This window comes from Mauremys mutica, chromosome 12, assembly GCF_020497125.1.
Source record: "Mauremys mutica isolate MM-2020 ecotype Southern chromosome 12, ASM2049712v1, whole genome shotgun sequence".
Lineage (NCBI taxonomy): Eukaryota > Metazoa > Chordata > Testudines > Geoemydidae > Mauremys > Mauremys mutica.
The window spans coordinates 1,629,802-1,649,573 of record NC_059083.1 but is presented as its reverse complement, the minus strand read 5'-3'; the positions used below and the strand labels follow the sequence as shown (position 1 = coordinate 1,649,573).

The 19,772-nt window shown below is 64.6% G+C and overlaps 1 protein-coding gene across 1 annotated transcript in view; it reads right to left on the bottom strand.

Moving 5' to 3' along the window:
• The window catches only part of COL11A2 (collagen type XI alpha 2 chain), a 91,572-nt gene that overhangs the window by 29,463 nt on the left and 42,337 nt on the right, over window positions 1-19,772 (bottom strand). Inside the window, exons 21-46 of the mRNA XM_044982829.1 lie at window positions 17,432-17,485; window positions 17,295-17,339; window positions 16,828-16,881; window positions 16,491-16,535; window positions 16,311-16,364; window positions 15,466-15,510; window positions 15,103-15,156; window positions 14,714-14,758; window positions 13,899-13,952; window positions 13,697-13,804; window positions 12,837-12,890; window positions 12,697-12,750; window positions 11,923-11,967; window positions 9,967-10,020; window positions 9,451-9,495; window positions 8,037-8,090; window positions 6,916-6,969; window positions 5,948-6,001; window positions 5,696-5,803; window positions 5,505-5,594; window positions 5,373-5,426; window positions 4,384-4,491; window positions 3,794-3,901; window positions 3,664-3,717; window positions 3,511-3,564; window positions 2,365-2,472 (exon numbers count right to left, since the gene is read on the bottom strand). Of these exons, the coding sequence (XP_044838764.1) occupies window positions 2,365-2,472; window positions 3,511-3,564; window positions 3,664-3,717; window positions 3,794-3,901; window positions 4,384-4,491; window positions 5,373-5,426; window positions 5,505-5,594; window positions 5,696-5,803; window positions 5,948-6,001; window positions 6,916-6,969; window positions 8,037-8,090; window positions 9,451-9,495; window positions 9,967-10,020; window positions 11,923-11,967; window positions 12,697-12,750; window positions 12,837-12,890; window positions 13,697-13,804; window positions 13,899-13,952; window positions 14,714-14,758; window positions 15,103-15,156; window positions 15,466-15,510; window positions 16,311-16,364; window positions 16,491-16,535; window positions 16,828-16,881; window positions 17,295-17,339; window positions 17,432-17,485 (1,656 nt within the window). The remainder of the gene's footprint in view (window positions 1-2,364; window positions 2,473-3,510; window positions 3,565-3,663; window positions 3,718-3,793; window positions 3,902-4,383; window positions 4,492-5,372; window positions 5,427-5,504; window positions 5,595-5,695; window positions 5,804-5,947; window positions 6,002-6,915; window positions 6,970-8,036; window positions 8,091-9,450; window positions 9,496-9,966; window positions 10,021-11,922; window positions 11,968-12,696; window positions 12,751-12,836; window positions 12,891-13,696; window positions 13,805-13,898; window positions 13,953-14,713; window positions 14,759-15,102; window positions 15,157-15,465; window positions 15,511-16,310; window positions 16,365-16,490; window positions 16,536-16,827; window positions 16,882-17,294; window positions 17,340-17,431; window positions 17,486-19,772) is intronic.

The following is a 19,772-nucleotide window of genomic DNA, read 5'->3' as shown; positions in this document are numbered from 1 at the left end:
AACTGGCCAGTGGTCGCACCGTCATGCTGCCCAGCAGTTTGGGACAGGAAGTGAAGGGGAATCCTGTCCCCAGCTAGAACTGCACCATGGGGCAGGCGTTACTTAGGGAGGCCGGACTGGGTGGCTAGGGCTGGGGCCATGGCTAGGTAAGGGGGCTCGGGCCGGGTCGGGTCTGGGTCCAGGGGGAGGGCGGAGACAGGTGGGAGGTATGGAGCATGGGGGCGGGGCCAGGCACAGGTGTAGGGCTGGGGCCATGGCTAGGTAAGGGGGCTCGGGCCGGGTCGGGTCTGGGTCCAGGGGGAGGGCGGAGACAGGTGGGAGGTATGGAGCATGGGGGCGGGGCCAGGGACAGGTGTAGGGCTGGGGCCATGGCTAGGTAAGGGGGCTCGGGCTGGGTCGGGTCTGGGTCCAAGGGGAGGGAGCCGACAGGTGGGAGGTATGGAGCATGGGGGCTGGGCCAGGGACAGGTGTAGGGCTGGGGCCATGGCTAGGTAAGGGGGCCGGGTCGGGTCTGGGTCCAGGGGGAGGGCGGAGACAGGTGGGAGGTATGGAGCATGGGGGCGGGGCCAGGGACAGGTGTAGGGCTGGGGCCGTGGCTAGGTAAGGGGGCTCGGGCCGGGTCGGGTCTGGGTCCAGGGGGAGGGCGGAGACAGGTGGGAGGTATGGAGCATGGGGGCGGGGCCAGGCACAGGTGTAGGGCTGGGGCCATGGCTAGGTAAGGGGGCTCGGGCCGGGTCGGGTCTGGGTCCAGGGGGAGGGCGGAGACAGGTGGGAGGTATGGAGCATGGGGGCGGGGCCAGGCACAGGTGTAGGGCTGGGGCCATGGCTAGGTAAGGGGGCTCGGGTCGGGTCGGCACTGGGGCCAGGGAGAGGGTGGAGACAGGTGGGAGGTATGGAGCATGGGGGCTGGGCCAGGGACAGGTGTAGGGCTGGGGCCATGGCTAGGTAAGGGGGCTCGGGCTGGGTCGGGTCTGGGTCCAGGGGGAGGGCGGAGACAGGTGGGAGGTATGGAGCATGGGGGCGGGGCCAGGCACAGGTGTAGGGCTGGGGCCATGGCTAGGTAAGGGGGCTCGGGTCGGGTCGGGTCTGGGTCCAGGGGGAGGGCGGAGACAGGTGGGAGTACAGAGCATGGGGGCTGGGCCAGGGACAGGTGTAGGGCTGGGGCCATGGCTAGGTAAGGGGGCTCGGGCCGGGTCGGGTCTGGGTCCAGGGGGAGGGCGGAGACAGGTGGGAGGTATGGAGCATGGGGGCGGGGCCAGGCACAGGTGTAGGGCTGGGGCCATGGCTAGGTAAGGGGGCTCGGGTCGGGTCGGGTCTGGGTCCAGGGGGAGGGCGGAGACAGGTGGGAGGTATGGAGCATGGGGGCGGGGCCAGGCACAGGTGTAGGGCTGGGGCCGTGGCTAGGTAAGGGGGCTCGGGCCGGGTCGGGTCTGGGTCCAGGGGGCGGGCGGAGACAGGTGGGAGGTATGGAGCATGGGGGCTGGGCCAGGGACAGGTGTAGGGCTGGGGCCATGGCTAGGTAAGGGGGCCGGGTCGGGTCGGGTCTGGGACCAGGGGGAGGGCGGAGACAGGTGGGAGGTATGGAGCATGGGGGCTGGGCCAGGGACAGGTGTAGGGCTGGGGCCATGGCTAGGTAAGGGGGCTGGGTCAGGTCGGGTCTGGGACCAGGGGGAGGGTGGAGACAGGTGGGAGGTATGGAGCATGGGGGCTGGGCCAGGCACAGGTGTAGGGCTGGGGCCATGGCTAGGTAAGGGGGCTCGGGCCGGGTCGGGTATGGGTCCCGGGGGGGGGGGGAGACAGGTGGGAGGTATGGAGCATGGAGGCGGGGCCAGGGACAGGTGTAGGGGTGGGGCCATGGCTAGGTAAGGGGGCTCGGGCCGGGTCGGGTCTGGGTCCAGGGGGAGGGAGGAGACAGGTGGGAGTATAGAGCATGGGGGCTGGGCCAGGCACAGGTGTAGGGCTGGGGTCATGGCTAGGTAAGGGGGCTCGGGCCGGGTCGGGGTCCAGGGGGAGGGAGGAGACAGGTGGGAGGTATGGAGCATGGGGGCGGGGCCAGGCACAGGTGTAGGGCTGGGGCCATGGCTAGGTAAGGGGGCTCGGGCCGGGTCGGGTCTGGGTCCAGGGGGAGGGAGGAGACAGGTGGGAGGTATGGAGCATGGGGGCTGGGCCAGGGACAGGTGTAGGGCTGGGGCCATGGCTAGGTAAGGGGGCTCGGGTCGGGTCTGGGTCCAGGGGGAGGTGGAGACAGGTGGGAGTATAGAGCATGGGGGCTGGGCCAGGTGTAGGGGTGGGGCCAGGGCACTGGAGTGGCTCAATGGGGGGCAGAGGGGGAACCCTGCAAGGCCAGTGACAGGCCCCACTCACCTGCAGCCCGATGGGGCCAGGCGGCCCGTTGAATCCGCGGGTTCCTTCGTCGCCCTTTGCCCCAAAGTGGCCCTGGGGGCCCCGAGCGCCCGGCTCCCCATCAGCCCCCTCGACACAGACACAAGAGAGAGTCAGAGACGGGCCTCGAGCGGCCCCGGGGAGACGGGACTCGCTGAGCGGGCGAGGGGCTGGGGGAGGTCTCGGCGCTGTGGGAGCAGCGGGAACCCCCCCCCCTGCCATTCCCCGGAATCCCACCCATACTCCAGCAGTGCGATGTGGGGCCCCTGTGCCATTGAAACCGAGCACCTCGCCCCCTGGCATGAGTGAGGGGCCGGGACACTGCGCTGCCAGGAGACAGGGAGCCTCCGCCCGGCATGGAGCAGACCGGGCTCCATCGCCCTCAGCTACGTTCCCCCCGCCCACATGGAGCCGATCCGGCTCCATCACCCAGGCCCTGCATGGAGCTGACCCGGCTCCATCACCCAGCCCCTGTACGGAGCTGACCCGGCTCCATCACCCAGCCCCTGTACGGAGCTGACCCGGCTCCATCACCCAGCCCCTGTACGGAGCTGACCCGGCTCCATCATCCAGCCCCTGCACGGAGCTGACCCGGCTCCATCATCCAGCCTGGCAAACAGCAGACCCAGCTCCATCATCCTCAGCTCTGTCCCTCAGCCCAGCATGGAGCCAACCCGGCTCCATCGCCCCCACCCTGCATGGAGCAGACCGGGCTCCATCGCCCTCAGCTACGTTCCCCCCGCCCACATGGAGCCGATCCGGCTCCATCACCCAGCCCCTGTACAGAGCTGACCCGGCTCCATCATCCAGCCTGGCAAACAGCAGACCCAGCTCCATCATCCTCAGCTCTGTCCCTCAGCCCAGCATGGAGCCATCCCAGCTCCATCGCCCCCACCCTGCATGGAGCAGACCCAGCTCCATCCCCCTGCCCTGAACGGGGCTGACCCAGCTCCATCCCCTTGCCCTGCACAGAGCCAACCAGCTCCATCACCATCAGCTCCACCCGCCGCCCTGCATCCAGCTCCATCATCCGGCCCTGCCCAGAGCTGGCACTGCCCTGTGCTACCAGCCACAGGGACACTCTGCCTTGTGCTGCAGGAGGCTGTCTGAGGGGTGCAAGGTACTTACGGCTGCTCCAGGCTGCCCAACTGGGCCCATGGGACCTGGGGGGCCTGGGGGACCCTGGAAGGAAGGAGACGGGGGTCAGTGATGCTGTGACACAGAGATACCCCAGGCAGGAATTGGGGGGGGGGATCAGGGGAGCCCCCAGTTCCTACTCACGTGTTCTCCCTTGTTGCCTTTGCCACCCTTCTGGCCCGGCTCGCCCACCTCGCCCTGCGGAGAGAGGAGAAGGGGGGTTTAGCCCATTGCCGTGTGTGGGGACAGGAGACAGACACAGACGGGGCCTTACCTTGTCGCCGTCCTCACCAGCACCCCCTGGGGGCCCCGCTGGGCCGGGCAGCCCAACGGGACCCTGGACTCCATCACGGCCAGCAGGGCCTATGGGACCTTTCTCACCCTAGGGAGAAACAGAGGGGAGTGAGGTGCACAGAACCCAGGAGTCCTGGCTCCCCCCCACCCCCCGTTCTAACCCACCCAACCCCACGCCCCTCCCAGCACTGGGGAGAGAACCCAGGAGTCCAGGCTCCCAGCCCCCCCGTTCTAACCCACTCAACCCCACGCCCCTCCCAGCACTGGGGACAGAACCCAGGAGTCCTGGCTCCCAGCCCCCCCTGCTCTAAACCCCCAGCCCCCACACCCCTCCCAGCATTGGGGACAGAACCCAGGAGTCCTGGCTCCCAGCCCCCCCGTTCTAACCCACCCAACCCCACTCCCCTCCCAGAGCTGGGAGAGAACCCAGGAGTCCTGGCTCCCGGCCCCCCCTGCTCTAAACCCCCAGCCCCCACACCCCTCCCAGCACTGGGGACAGAACCCAGGAGTCTTGGCTCCCAGCCCCCCTGCATTTGACTAAGCCCTGCTCCCCCCATGCCCTCTACTCACAGGAACTCCTTTCTCTCCAGCGGGGCCTGGTGGCCCTTGGGGGCCCGGTCTGCCTGGGGGTCCGATGGGGCCGCCCTGCCCAGGGCCACCTCTCTCGCCGGGGGAGCCCTGGGGGGAGAGAGAGGAGGAGTCACTTGCTGCCCCCCTGACGCAGTGGGGCTGCTCTTAATGTTTCCTCTGAATACTGTGGGGGGGGCCTCAGTTTCTGGCTGATACACTGTCTCCGTGGCAACTAATGGCCAGGCCCTTCCCCCCTGCCAGGGGATGCTAAAGGTGGGGGAGAACAAAGAGATCAGGTGACCTCCTGGCCCAGGAAAGGAGCTGAGCAGAGGATGGGGGGCTGGAGGGGGGGTCAGTCTGGAGCTGGCTGGGGACGAGGCGTGAAGTGCAGACGCGGGGGTCTGACTCACTGCCCCCCAGAATGGACCCGGCCGAGGGGTCCGGCTCGCGGTACCTACAAGCTCTGTGTTAGACCCTGTTCCTGTCATCGAATAAACCTCTGTGTTACTGGCTGGCTGAGAGTCACGTCTGACTGCGCAGTGGGGGGGCAGGACCCTGTGGCCCCCCCAGGACCCCGCCTGGGCGGACTCGCTGTGGGAAGCGCACGGAGGGGCAGAGGAGGCTGAATGCTCCAAGGAGAGACCCAGGAGGTGAAGCCGTGGGAGCTTCTTGCCCTGCAGACAGGCTGCTCCGAGGGAGAGGAGGCTCCCCAGAGTCCTGCCTGGCTCGGTGGGGAGCAGTTCCAGAGCAGCGCCCGGGGACTCCGTGACACCCCCACAGCAGGGTCCCCCCAACACATTGCGGGGACCGGGATCAGGGGTGAGGGAGGGGGCAGATCAGAGGGGGCGGAGGTTAGGGAGGAGAGGGGCTGATGGGGGAGTGAGGGAAGGGAGGTCAGAGAACAGTTGGGGAGGTGGGGGCCTATGGGAATAGTTGGGGGGAAGGAGTTGGGGGAGGGGCTGGCATGGGGGTCCCCACATCATACTCACTGCAGGTCCTGGGGGTCCGGCCGGCCCCTCGTTCCCTTTCAGCCCCGTGCCACCCTGCGGGGAGAAGCACAAGTCAGGGCCTGCTGGCACCGGGGACGGACTGGGAGCATTGGCGGGGGGGCGGGTACTCACCGGGGTGCCGGGCAGCCCACGCTCACCGGGGAAACCGCGCAGTCCAGCCGGGCCGTCTTTCCCGAGGGCTCCCGGGGGGCCGGGGTCTCCCTGCGCCGGGAGAAGGAGAAGGAGGATTAGGTGGGTCCCCCACCCTGCTCCCTGCAGCACAGCGCCCCCTAGCGCTGCACTGGAGCATCACAGCTCCTTACCTTGGTTCCTTCTTTCCCAGAGGGTCCTGGCAAGCCCTGCTCTCCCGGGGGCCCGGGGGGCCCTGGGTGACCTCTCTCCCCCATCTGACCAGACTCCCCAGAAGCGCCCTAGTGCAGGGAGAGACAAGAAACAGTGAGAGACCTTCAGGGAATGGGCCAGACCCTTCGACCCCTGCCTCTTCCACCACCAGGGGGAGCTGCTGACGGCCGCTCCCAGCCCACCCCGGCACCCCCCACCACCTGGCTTCTTACCTGAGGTCCCACCACTCCTGGGGGGCCGGGGGGGCCCGTCTTGCCTTGGAAACCCTGAAAGACAGAGAGAGATGGGGGCATTAGCATGAGCCACAGCAGATGGCTCTGCCCCCCACCTCCCGAGTGTAAGTGGAGATTCACATAGGAGTGTGCGAGGAGCAACGCAGAAAAGTGTGAGGAGTAACCATGGAGTATCCAGAGTGTAACACATGAGTGTGTGAGGAGTAACCATGGTGAATCCAGAGTGTAATACGTGAGTGTGTGAGGAGTAACCATGGTAAATCCAGAGTGTAACACATGAGTGTGTGAGGAGTAAACATGGTGAATCCAGAGTGTAACACGTGAGTGTGTGAGGAGTAACCATGGTAAATCCAGAGTGTAACACATGAGTGTGTGAGGAGTAAACATGGTGAATCCAGAGTGTAACACGTGAGTGTGTGAGGAGTAATGTGGGGGTAACCAAGACTAACACTGGAGTATGTGCGGAGTAATGCAGGAGTATCCAGAATGTAATACATCAGTATACAAGGATTAAAATGGGAATATCCTGAGAGTTACACGGCAGTAAGAGAGTAGTAAAGTGGGAGTAACCAAGAGTAACAGCGGAGTGAACAGAGAGCAATGTGCGAGAGAGGAGTAACACAGGAGTATCCAGAGAGTAATGTGGGAGTAATTTGGGGTAACATGGGAGTAACCAGAGAGTAATGCCAGAGTATGTGAGGTGTAATATGAGAGTAACACGAGAGTAATCAGAGAGTAACAGGGGAGTAAGAAAGGAGTAATGGGGAATAATCAGAAAGTAACAAGGTACTATGTGAGGAGTAATGAGGGAGTTTCCAGAGGTAGTCTGGAGTTACTTAGGTGTAACCTGGGAGGAACCAGAGTGTAACACGGGAGGAACCCCTGAGTAACACAGGGGTAAGAGAAAAGTATCTGAAGCCTAACAGTGCAGTAACAGAGACACGTACGACTTCTCCTCGCTGACCGGGGTGCCCGGGAAGCCCGTCCTTGCCAGGGGGGCCCTGTGGGGAGGAAAACGGAGAGGTCAGTGGGGCAGGGGGAGATCACAGTGGGAGGGAACTGGGGAGCAGTTAGGAGGGCAGGGGAGCCAGCTGGGGAGCTGGGGGAGCAGGCAGGTGGGAATGGCAATGGGAGAGGGCTGGGATGCAGGCAGGGCGGCTGGGGAGCAGGTGGGAATAGCAATGGGAGGGGGCTGAGGAGCCGGCAGGGGGCTGGGGAGCAGGTGGGGGTAGCTTGGATGCAGGGGGAGGGGGCTGAGAAGCCTGCAGGGAGGCTGGGGAGCAGGTGGGGGTAGCTTGGATGCAGGGGGAAGGGGCTGAGAAGCCCGCAGGGGGCTGGGGCAGGTGGGGGTAGCTTAGATGCAGGGGGGGGCTGAGAAGCCCGCAGGGAGGCTGGGGAGCAGTGGATGCAGGGGGAGGGGGCTGAGGAGCCGGCAGGGGGCTGGGGAGCAGGTGGGGGTAGCTTGGATGTGGGGGGAGGGGGCTGAGGGGCCGGCAGGGGGCTGGGGGCAGGTGGGGGTAGCTTGGATGCGGGGGGAGGGGGCTGAGGGGCCGGCAGGGGGCTGGGGGCAGGTGGGGGTAGCTTAGATGCAGGGGGGGCTGAGAAGCCCGCAGGGAGGCTGGGGAGCAGGTGGGGGTAGCTTGGATGCAGGGGGAGGGGGCTGAGGAGCCGGCAGGGGGCTGGGGAACAGGTGGGGGTAGCTTGGATGCGGGGGAGGGGGCTGGGGGCAGGCAGGGGGCTGGGGAACCGGTGGGGGTAGCTTGGATGCGGGGGAGGGGGCTGAGGAGCCGGCAGGGGGCTGGGGGCAGGTGGGGGTAGCTTGGATGCGGGGGAGGGGGCTGAGGAGCCAGCAGGGGACTGGGGGCAGGTGGGGGTAGCTTGGATGCGGGGGGAGGGGGCAGAGGAGCCGGCAGGGGGCTGGGGGCAGGTGGGGGTAGCTTGGATGCGGGGGAGGGGGCTGAGGAGCCGGCAGGGGGCTGGGGGCAGGTGGGGGTAGCTTGGATGCGGGGGAGGGGGCTGGGGGCAGGCAGAGGGGCAGGGGAGCCACTAGGTAGTGCACGTTACTCACCGGTGGCCCTTTGGGTCCGGGGAAGCCGTTTGGCCCCTGGGGGCCCGGGAGTCCCTGTGGAGAGCAGAGCGGAGGTTAGGGGACCTGGGGGGCAGGGAGAACAATGCCCGGCCCTGGGGACACCAGCACGGCCAGGGCCAGCCGTAGCGAGTGGGGGCCAGGCCAGTGTTGTACCGGGAGCCCGACTGCACAAAACCAGCCATGTCGCACTGCAGTGACCCACCCCTCGCACCAGGGAACTGCTGAGGCTGCTGCACACTGTGCCGAGCCCAGCAGCCGTGACCAGGGCCATGCGAGCATCGCACTGGTGACCCACCCCTCGCACCAGGGAACTGCTGAGGCTGCTGCACACTGTGCCGAGCCCAGCAGCCGTGACCGGGGCTGTGCGAGCATCGCACTGCAGTAACCTGCCCCTCGCACCAGGGTACTGCTGAGGCTGCTGCGCACCGTGCCGGGCCCAGCAGCCGTGACTGGGGCCGTGCGAGCATCGCACTGCAGTAACCCACCCCTCGCACCAGGGTACTGCTGAGGCTGCTGCGCACCGTGCCGAGCCCAGCAGCCGTGACTGGGACCGTGCGAGCATCGCACTGCAGTAACCCACCCCTCGCACCAGGGTACTGCTGAGGCTGCTGCGCACCGTGCCGGGCCCAGCAGCCGTGACTGGGACCGTGCGAGCTTCGCACTGCAGTAACCCGCCCCTCGCACCAGGGAACTGTTGAGGCTGCTGCGCACCGTGCCGAGCCCAGCAGCCGTGACTGGGACCGTGCGAGCTTCGCACTGCAGTAACCCGCCCCTCGCACCAGGGAACTGTTGAGGCTGCTGCGCACCGTGCCGAGCCCAGCAGCCGTGACTGGGGCCGTGCGAGCATCGCACTGCAGTGACCCGCTCCTCGCACTAGGGAACTGCTGCGGCTGCCGCACACCGTGCCAAGCCCAGCAGCCATGACTGGGGCTGTGTGAGCATCGCACTGCAGTGACCCGCCCCTCGCACCAGGGAACTGCTGAGGCTGCTGCGCACTGTGCCAGGCCCAGCAGCCGTGACTGGGGCCGTGAGAGCATCGCACTGCAGTGACCCGCCCCTCGCACCAACAAATCACTGCAGCGCCGCGCAGCAGGTCTGGAGCCGGCTCACGTAGAGGCTAAACAGTGCTAGCGACGCTCGGACAGGGCAGGCTGGATGAGGCCCAGCGGTGGTGAGCAGAGGCCTAGTGCGAGTGTTGCACTAATGTGACCCATGCCTGGCACGGCTGTCACACAGGGCCCTGGAGAGGTGAACAGGAATGGGCACAAGGCAGGGCAGGCTGCACAAGGCCCAGCAGTGGCGTGCCAGGCCCAGCTGGTGCAGCGAAGGGCGGCGCCCGGTGCCCAGGGCTCTGTGCACACCCAGGTCCCCCCAACGCCACGCCCACACTCACCCTTTCCCCGGGAGGGCCATGGGGGCCGTCACCGCCAGAGGTGCCCTGAGTGGGGAGACAAATGTGAGAGGTAACCGGGAACACATCCCCTTCCAACACACACTGACACACGTGCACAGACGTGTACATTCATCCCTGTGCAAGCACACACACCCATTCTCACACTCACACACACTCGGATGTACACAGACACCCGCAGAGAGAGACAGAGACACACACATAGACACACGGGACACGCACACAAATGGGGACACACACACAGAGACACACGGGGGGACACAGACACACACAGAGATACAGACAGGACACACACACAGACACACACACGGACAGACAGAGACACACAAGCACACACACAAAGGAACACATTCAGCCTTGCACGTTTGCACACCCAGAGCCTGCTCACACACGCTGACCTCTGAGCCCTGCCCAGACCTCACCCTGCGACACACTGGCCCCATCCCACCCCAACCCGACATTCAGACAGACGGACGGACCCGGAGCCCCAGCCCTCACCTTCGCCCCCAGCTTCCCAGTGGCTCCTCGTGGCCCCCGCTGGCCCCTGGGACCCTGGAGGAATGAGACAGAGGCGGGTGAGTGTCTGAGCCCTGGCTCTGCCCCCTCCCACCCTCCAACCCCCACTTCCTGGGGGGCAGAACTCCAGCGACCCACACGGTGCCCTGGGGGCATTCATGAGGATCTCAGGGGTGGAAGCGGCAGACTGGAGGGACCCACCAGCCACGTAGGACGCGGATGGACACATGACCCCCAGCCCTGGTAGGGGAATGCTGGAAAAAAAAACCCAACCCCAGATGGGAGGATTAAGGAGGGAGGTGGAAGGGGATATTTGCCCCCCCACCAGAGAGGGGCCCAGCCCCGAGGCCCTGTGCCAACACGGGGTGGAGCCCAGAGGGGACACATCATGTATGAGTCAAGCTGGGGAGTGAGCCCCATGGCAGGGGGTCTGGCTGGCCCCAGGGGTCATGGGCATGACCTCCCTGGGGACAGGGTGAGGGGGGTTCCATAGGAGGGGCAGGGGCCGGAATGGGGAGGCCTGCACTGGGCACGGATGGATGGATGGACGGACGGACGAACAGACGGACAGGAGAAACATGGATGGGAGAAGGAGGGGATGGAGGTTTCAGATGGAGAAAGCAGAGGGAAGGATGGACAGACAGATGAGAAGGGATGGATTGAGGGGAACTGGGATGGAGGATTGTGGCAGGATGGGAGGACGGAGGGGTGGATGGATGGATGGAGAAAACAGAGGGAAGAATGGACAGACAGATGAGAAGGGACGGATCAAGGGGACTGGGATGGAGGACTGGGCAGGGATGGGAGGATGGAGGTGAGGATGGAGGTCTGGACAGATGTGGAGAGATGGATCGGGGGGATTGGGACGGAGGACTAGGGAGGGATGGGAGGACTGGATGGAAGGAGAACACAGATGGAGGGATGGACAGATGTGGAGAGATGGATCGGGGGGATTAAGACGGAGGACTAGGGAGGGATGGGAGGACTGGATGGAAGGAGAACACAGATGGAGGGATGGACAGATGTGGAGAGATGGTGTGACAAAGTGGGGGGTTTTCTTGGTTTTTTCTGTGTTTCCCAGTGGGTTGCATGCGGAGGGAGGGGGACTCAGTGTCCCCGGGTGTTACTGGTTTAACAAGGGGAAGGGAGAGGGAGTTTGTTGGGACACAGGACCAGAGAGGGAACTCGGGACCCCGGCCGATGGGCTGGAGGATGGAGACCCCAGTGCCTGGTGACCTGGTGACCCGGAGACACAGCTCAGGAGTCGCAGCCGGTTCTGGCCAGTGGGAGGTCAATGGGCTGCGGGGAGAGGACCCCGGTGACCTGACCAGCCAGTTCCAGCCAGAGGGGGGCTGAGAGGAGAGGAGACCCAGGCCTGCCTGTTTACGACCCTGTTTCCCTGGAGAGAAGCCAATGGACAGAGGGAGCCTGGGGCCGGGGGGTATTGGAGGCCCAGCTGGGAAGCAGGGGGGCTCAGGGCTGGAGAGGGGGAGCAGGCAGAGCCCCCCTGGCTGCAGGGGGACTGGGATGTGCTGGGCTGAGGGAGGCCAGGCCTGAGGCCAGAGAGTTTCCTGTGCTGGGTTCAACTCTCAATAAACCCTCCTGTTTTATGCTGGCTGAGAGTGGCTCTGGGCTAGAGAACAGGGGGGGGGGGGGGGAAACAACCCCTTCAGGGGTGGAGGCCCTGGGGGGCCCACGGCAGAGACAGATGTGCTGAGGCTCAGAGAGATGCGGCTCCAGGAGGTGAAGGGGCCTGACCCCGGGAGAGAGCGCCCCCCCGAGAAGGGCTGTCACACTGGAAGGGGCACCCCCCACGGGGCCACGAGTGGGCACCATCTGTGAGTCCGTGACAGATGGATTGGGTGGAGGGAGGATGAATGCGGGAGCCCAGAGACTTGGCTGCAGTAACCCCCCCCCCCACCTCCCTCCCACACTCACCGAGGGGCCGCGCTCACCCCGGGGCCCTGGCTTCCCGGATAGACCCTGCAACAGAGAGAGTCAGTGAGACACAGCCAGGGCATGGGCACCCATGGGAGAACTCCTCAGCCAGCCAGGGCCCTGCCGGACCCATAATGTACCCACCCATGGGAAACACACAGGGACCCCCCACGCCCCACCCAGACCACCCAGGGACCCCTCAGCCAGCCAGGGCCCGGCAGGTACCCCTAACACCCACCCCTGGGACCCGCCACCCAGAACCAAGCCCATCCCAGCCCCCATAAAGACCCCCCATCCATGGCTCTGCAGGGCCCCCCATCCCCACAGAACTTGCACAGGGATCCCCCAATCCAGGGGTCTACAGAGACCTGGCCCATAGGACACCCCCAAGGACACCCTATTCGCAGCTCTACAGGGACCCCCAACTCCAACCCCCATGGGGACCCCACCCAGGGCTTTGCAGACACCCCCACCTAGAACCACCTCCCATGCAGCCCATCCCCGGAAGACCCTCCCCCACCCCCCAACAGCCTCTCACTCTTCACCCAGCCCCACCAGTAAGTCCCAGTTCCGATCCATCCCTTGGGAGCGGGGATGGGTGTCAGCCCCACCCAGCAGGACCTGCACCCCCGCTCAGATCCCCCCAACAGTTTCCCCCATGGGGATGCCTCCTGCAGAGGGAAGCATGGACCCCACTCCACCCGGGGGGCAGTGGGGGGAGCTGTACTGGGGCTGGGGGGAGCCATGCTGGGGGGGTGATGGAGGGTTACTCACCCGAGCACCCTTCTCACCATTGGTGCCAGGGAATCCAGGGAAGCCCTGAGATCCCTGCGGAGAGAGAAGAGATGGGGGTTAAGGGGGTGCGGGGGGCAGAGGGGAAGCAGGGAGGGAGACCCACCGTCCACAGCGCTCACCTTCGGGCCTTGCCGTCCTGGGTATCCGGGAAGACCTGGTACGCCCAGCTTCCCCTGCGAGAGAGAGAGAGAGAGAGATGGGGTTAGGGGGATGGGACACGGGGCCTTTCCCCACTTGGGGGCGCCGGCTCCCATCCGGCCCCAGGGTAGGGACTGGCTGTTCAGGGGGACAGGGAATGGGACACGGGGCCTTTCCTGTCTTGGGGGCGCCGGCTCCCAGCCGGCCCCAGGGTGGGGGGGCTGGCTGTTCGGGGGGGGGCAGGGAATGGGACACGGGGCCTTTCCCTTCTTGGGGGCGCCGGCTCCCAGCCGGCCCCAGGGTAGGGGGCTGGCTGTTCAGGGGGCCAGGGAATGGGACACGGGGCCTTTTCCCCTCTTGGGGGCGCCGGCTCCCATCGGGCCCCAGGGCAGGGACTGGCTGGCTCAGGGGGGTGGGGAATGAGACATGGGGCCTTTCCCCACTTGGGGGTGCCGGCTCCCATCCGGCCCCAGGGTGGGGGGCTGGCTGTTCAGGGGGGCAGGGAATGGGACACGGGGCCTTTCCCCTCTTGGGGGCGCCAGCTCCCATCCAGCCCCAGGGTGCGGGGGGCTGGCTGTTCGGGGGGGCAGGGAATGGGACATGGGGCCTTTCCCCACTTGGGGGCGCTGGCTCCCATCTGGCCCCAGGGTGGGGGGCTGGCTGTTCAGGGGGACAGGGAATGGGACACGGGGCCTTTCCCATCTTGGGGGCACCGGCTCCCATCCGGCCCCAGGGCAGGAACTGGCTGGCTCAGGGGGCAGGGAACAGGCACATGGTCGGGGGCCGACTCCCTCATGCTCAGCACTGCCCAGTCCTGCCCCATGGTGCCCCGGCTCCTCACCTTCTCTCCCACCAGTCCGAGGGGACCCGGGTCACCTGAGGGTCCGGTCCGGCCTTTGGGACCTTCCGGTCCATCCTCTCCTCTGCCTCCTGGGACACCCACCTCGCCCTGCGGGGGCAGAGAGGACAGAGGGGTGAGTGAGACTGGCATCGCCAGGAGCAGGCGGGCAGCGAGGGGTGGGGGGCTCCCGGCACAAACTTACCCTGTCTCCTTTCACCCCGAAGTCGCCTTTGAACCCGGGGAATCCGTCCTCACCCTGCACAGACAGACAGACAGACAGACAGACAGACCGGAGACAGTCAGAGAGGAAAGGCTGGTTAGCAGCTCAGCCGGTCTGACCTCCTGTATGCCACAGGCCACCAGGCCCCCCCCCGCCCCCGCACACTAACCCAGCCCCCGAAATGAGACTGAAGTGCCACAGCCCCTGGGAGACTCGGCTGTTACCTGCCACAGGCTGAGAACCGGGGTAGGGTGAGGGGCACCAGAGCCCGAGGCTCTGCCATGGCAGAGAAAGGGTTAAGTGAGAGACACCCCCTCCCACAGATAATCCTGGCCAGTGACCTACCCCCAGGCTGCAGGGGAAGGTGAGAACCCCCAAATCACTGCCAGTCTGAGGGGCAGGGGGGAGGGAATTCCCCCCAACCCCACCCACAGCGATCAGCTACACCCTGAGCATGGGTGCAAGGACCAGCCAGCCATGCCCATGGGTGAGATAATCCTGGGTGCCCCCTCAGCACCCGGGCCCCCCACCCAGTTCCTATCTCCAGCCGGGGCCGGCCCTGACACTGCAGAGGGAGGAGAGTTAAAACAAAACACTCAGAATACACTGGGGAGGGGGAAATCCCTTCCTGACCCCTGGTCAGGGGTCCGCAGCTAGGGGGCGCCGTGCACTATTCCCCCAGCTGGGCACTAGGGGGCTCTGTGCACCATTCCCCCAGCCTGGCACTAGGGGGCGCTGTGCGGTGCTGCCAGCAACATGTCTGACCTGCGGTTGAGGGTCGGGGAAGCAGAACTCACCTTCTCACCCTTGTGACCCTTCAGCCCCCGAATTCCATCCACGCCCTGGAAGAGATGGGGAGAGTTCAACAGGGTGAGCTGCACTGCAGAGGCCAGCCACAGATCTAGGCAAAGAACCCAGGAGTCCTGGCTCCCAGTTCCCACCGCCCCCCTGCTCTAACCCACCAGCCCCCACTCCCCTCCCAGAGCTGGGATAGAACCCAGGAGTCCCGGCTCCCATTGGCTATAATTCTCTTGTCTTGTTTTTCATTCTAGCCAGAATCCTCTTCTCCCCTTGAGGGTCAGGGACCTCCAGGCTTCTGGACCTTCACCCATCCTTACTAAGAATTGTGGGTAATATCCCAGTCCCAGAGAGTCACGCCAAGTCCTGGGACCAATCAGCCGCTTACCTTCACACCACGAGGGCCTGGGTAGCCAATCGGACCTTGGGGACCGGATGGACCCTGCAATAGAGAGAGATTAGACCAGTCACAGGGGAGAGTGGCTGGTGTCCCTGCTCCCTACTGGAGGGGTTAGAATCACGGATGGGAAACGTGTCACCCCACTGACCCGGGGGCTCTGAGCCCTGCACGCTGGGGGCCAGGGTCTTAGTACCTCACCCCTAGCACCTGGGGGGTTGTGACTTGGCCGCCAAGGTCTGAAAGGGCTAGGACTGGGGGGAGGGGAGCTTGACCCCGGTGCCTGAGGGGCGAGGGGATATTGGGGTTTGGGGGGACGACGGGAAGGGGCAGGAGTGGACATTCTCCCCTTACCTGGTTACCTTTGGTTCCCGACGGACCTTCCTTCCCCGGATGCCCCTGAGAGGGAGGGAATGGGAAAGGGAGGAGATGAATCATTAACACCAGCCCCACAGCACTGGGCGTTGCTCCATCCCCCTGCCTGGGGAGCCACCCCAACATCCCACACGCACCCCCGCTCCTGTGGCAAGGGCAGTGCCCCCTGCCTGTGGGGCAGGAATAGCCCAGCTGCCCTTTGACCTGAACTCCTTTAACCAAGCGTTGGGGACACCTGGCCTGGCTTGGGGTGAATGGTCAGTGGAGCTTGGTTGCGCCAGGGGGTGCAGGCCAGGGTTGGCGTGAGTGGGGGTAGCTGCCTTTGGGGACCAGGCCAGAGCTGAGGCCAGAGGCTCTGGGGCCAATCCCACCCGCTGGCATTTAACGGGGTCAACCAACCAAGCCAGGCTGAAGGGAAACCAACGTCAACAGGAAGTGGTACTGGCTCACTTCCTGTTAAACATGGCCACCAGGTCCTCGCCCCATGAGCAGGGGTGCGAGTGGGGGGCCAACAGGAAGTGGTGGTAGATCGCATCCTGTTAAACATGGCCACCAGTCATTGCCCCATAGCCGGGGGGCACTGCTCAAGAGCATCCCTATGATGATGGGGCCCCTACAGGAAATGTGATAGCTCACTTCCTGTTAAACATGGCCGCCAGGCTCTCGCCCCAGGGCAGAAGGGAGCCATGCCGTGCAGGAGGCCAACAGGCTCACTTCCTGTGAAATATGGCCGTCGTATTGCCATTCCGGGGCTGGGGGCCAGGGTGCTGGGAGGAGAGGGTGGAAGGAAGGAGGGGAGGAGCTGGGGTGAGCAGGTTACTCACGGGAGGCCCGTCAGACCCTGGCATGCCGGGGAGACCAGGTTTGCCTGTGGGACCCTGCGGAGAGAGAGAAAAGCAGAGCTCAGAGCTGGCAGAGCAGAGACCCCCATTGTGTGACCCAGGCTGGTGCAGCGGGTGGGGGCTGCACAACACTGGGGGGCAGGGTAGGTTTGGGGCACTCACCTTCTCTCCGGGGGGGCCCATAGCACCTTGTGGTCCAGGTAATCCCTGAAAGAGAGACACATGGTCAGATCCAGCCCCCACTCCCCACCCAGAGCCAGGGATAGAACCCAGGAGTCCTGGCCCCCAGCCCCTGCTCTAACCACTAGACCCCATTCCCCTCCCAGAGCCAGGGAGGGAACCCAGAAGTTGCTCCCAGCTCCCCCTGCTCTAATCCATTGGACCCCACTCCCCACCCAGAGCAGGGACAGAACCCAGGAGTCCTGGCTCCCAGCCCCCCACCCCCCCCGAACCCCATGTCCCCAGAGCTGGGCTGTTTCAGGGAGAGGGTTTTCCTTACCTGGGTGCCTGGAGTTCCCTGCTGACCTGGGGGACCTGGCTCGCCTTGCGGCCCCTGTAACAGTCAGACGCAACTGGAGTTAGAACCAGAACCACCCGCGTGTTATACAGAAAGGAGAGAGGGCACTGTTGCAGGGGAAGTTCACAACACTGGGATCACTGGATGGGGGCACTGCTGTAAGGAGACGCTCACAGCACCAGAGACCCCATTTAGGGCACTGCTGTAGGAGACGCTCGCAGCACCGGAGACCCCATCTGGGGACACTGCTGTAGGGGAAGTTCACAGCACCGGAGTTCCTGACTTGGGGCACTGCTGTAGAGGAAGCTCACAGCATTGGGGCACTGCAGTAGGGGAAGCTCCCAGCACTGGCATCCCTGGGTGGGCGCCCCTAGGGCATTTCCAACCCAGTCCATAGCAGGACCAGGCAGCGCAGACAGACAGACAGACAGACAAACATGCCGACTCACCAGGTTCCCTTTGGGCCCAGTGGGACCATCTATGCCACGCACGCCCTGCGGAGCAGACAGACAGACAGACGGGTGGAGGTTAGTGTGGTGGGGGTCACGGGGGCGGGGGGAATTGGGATGCCGTGCGTGGCACTTACCAGAGGCCCGGGGATCCCCGGTGGGCCTTTGGGTCCAAGCAAACCTCTGGGTCCCTGCAGGGAGGGGAGAGACCAGAGTTAGTGAGGCTGTGGGGACAAAGCCAGGCCTGGGTCCCCCCAACGGGGCTGTGGGGGGAGCCAGCAATTGCCCCCAACACTACCCTCCCCCCGCCCAGCAAACAGCAGCACACATGTGCACACACACACAGACACACACACACACGCACACCCTGCACCAGCCAGCGCTCCCGGCACCACACTGAGCAAGCAACACATAAACCCTGGAGCTGAGGACCCCATGAGGATGCTGCTCCGTGGTGCAGACCCTGCCCCTCGCTGATCCCAGACCCTGGGCCGTGTGTTGGGGTGAAACCCCAGAGCACCCCGGGACATGGCGCTAAGACCCCTCACTTTCAGTGCAACGAGACTCCGCTGGCGCCCGTACTAGGAGACGCTGGCCCTTGTGGAGTCTGCCAGGGGCAAGGCACGGGGGACCCCACAGGCCAGATCCCCAGTGGGTGATGCTCTGTCCCCAAGGCCTGGCCCCAGATGGCTCATCCGTCCATCCCGTGGGTAGCACCAGGCTAACCCCCAAACAGCTTCCGGGGGCTCGTCCGAAAGGGAACTGCTCTCGGGGAAGAGCATTCCGGGCAATGGGGAATCGGGCACCACGTGGGAACGTTCGCTCCGCTCGGGCTGTCGATAAACCCAGTGTTTCAGAGAGTCCAGACGCTTGCATTTGTACTGGGTTTTACTACCAAATCCAGCAGGAGAAAGGATTTTGGGGGGTTCTCATCCTCCCCCCACCCCCGGCTGTAGCTTTTCCAAACAGCGTCAAATCTGTAAATGTAACAGAGGGGGGAGAGGACAGGAGAAAAGAGAAAACAAACCCAACCAAATCCCAACGCCACCTCCAATCCCAACGCCAACCCTAACACCAACCACCATCCTAACACCAACGCCAACGCCTACTCCAATCCCAACGCCAACCCTAACACCAACGCCTACTCCAATCCCAGCGTCAACCCTAATACCAACCCCAACATCCACCCCAACCCTAACACCAACCACAATCCTAACACCAATGCCAAAGCCTACTCAAACATCAACGCCAACTCTGAACCCCAACGCCAACCCTAACACCAACTCCAGCTCCAATTCCAACTCTAACTCCGACAACAATCCTAACACCAATCCCAGCGCCAACCCTATCACAACACGATCCCTAATACCAACTCCAACGTCAACGCCAACCCTACCACCAACTCCAGTCCCAACCAACCCTAATACCAACTGCAATCCCAATGCCAACCCCAGTCCAATGTCAACTCCCACACTAAGCCTAATGCCAACCCTAACACCAACCCTAGCACCAACTCCAACGCTGATCTCAGCCCTAACGCCAAGGCCAGTGGCAGCCCCAATACCAACCCCAGCCCAACCATAGTGCCAGCCCCAATCCCTGCCTGGGACCCATTTTCCAAACCGATATGTCAGAGTGTTCCCTGCGCTAGTCGGCGCTCCCCTGTCCAGAGCTGGCTGCATTCCCATCCCGCGTCTCCCCAGCAGCAGGGCACTAGCACCCCCCATTTTCAGCCCACCCCTAACGGCTTCTTCAGGGACCCAGGTGGGGATTTTCAAATGGAGTCTAGGGCCCCAGTCGGGATCCCTTCCACGCCGTGCTAACCCTTGGCTAAATCCTGCCAATTTCAAACTCCTCCCCTCCACACTGCCAGCTCCTGAGGCACCACGGAGTCCCGTCCCGGCAATACCGGGGGTGCCGGGGCACAGGAGAGGGGGCAGTCTGGACACAGGTGGGAGCAGATGGAGGCTTGGGGGTAACCCATTAACTGGCTTGTTTCTGCTGAAGTGAGGGGGGTGAAGCAGTTAACGTTGGGCTTTGATTTTGCCATCAGTAGGTTCAATGGTTCATGGTGATTTTATGGAGAGGGGTTAACACAGGGGTGGGCAAAATATCACCCGCGGGCCACGTCCATCAGACCTTTTAATCCAGCCCTCAAGCTCCCGTTGGGGAGCAGGGTCGGGGGCTTGCCCTGCTCTGCGTGTGCCGTGGCTCTGCGTGGCTCCCGAACGCAGCGGCACGGCCCCCCTCCAGCTCCTACATGTAGGGGCAGCCAGGGGGTTCCTCATACTGCCCCCCCCAACAGCAGTTCTGCAGCTCCCATTGGTCAGGAACCGCAGCCAATGGGAGCTGTGGGGGTGGCGCCTGCAGACGGGACAGCACCGCAGAGCCGCATGGCCGGTGCTGCGCCTCTGCATAGGAGCCAGAGGGGGGACATGCAGCTGCTTCTGGGAGCTGCTTGAGGTAAGCGCTGCCCGG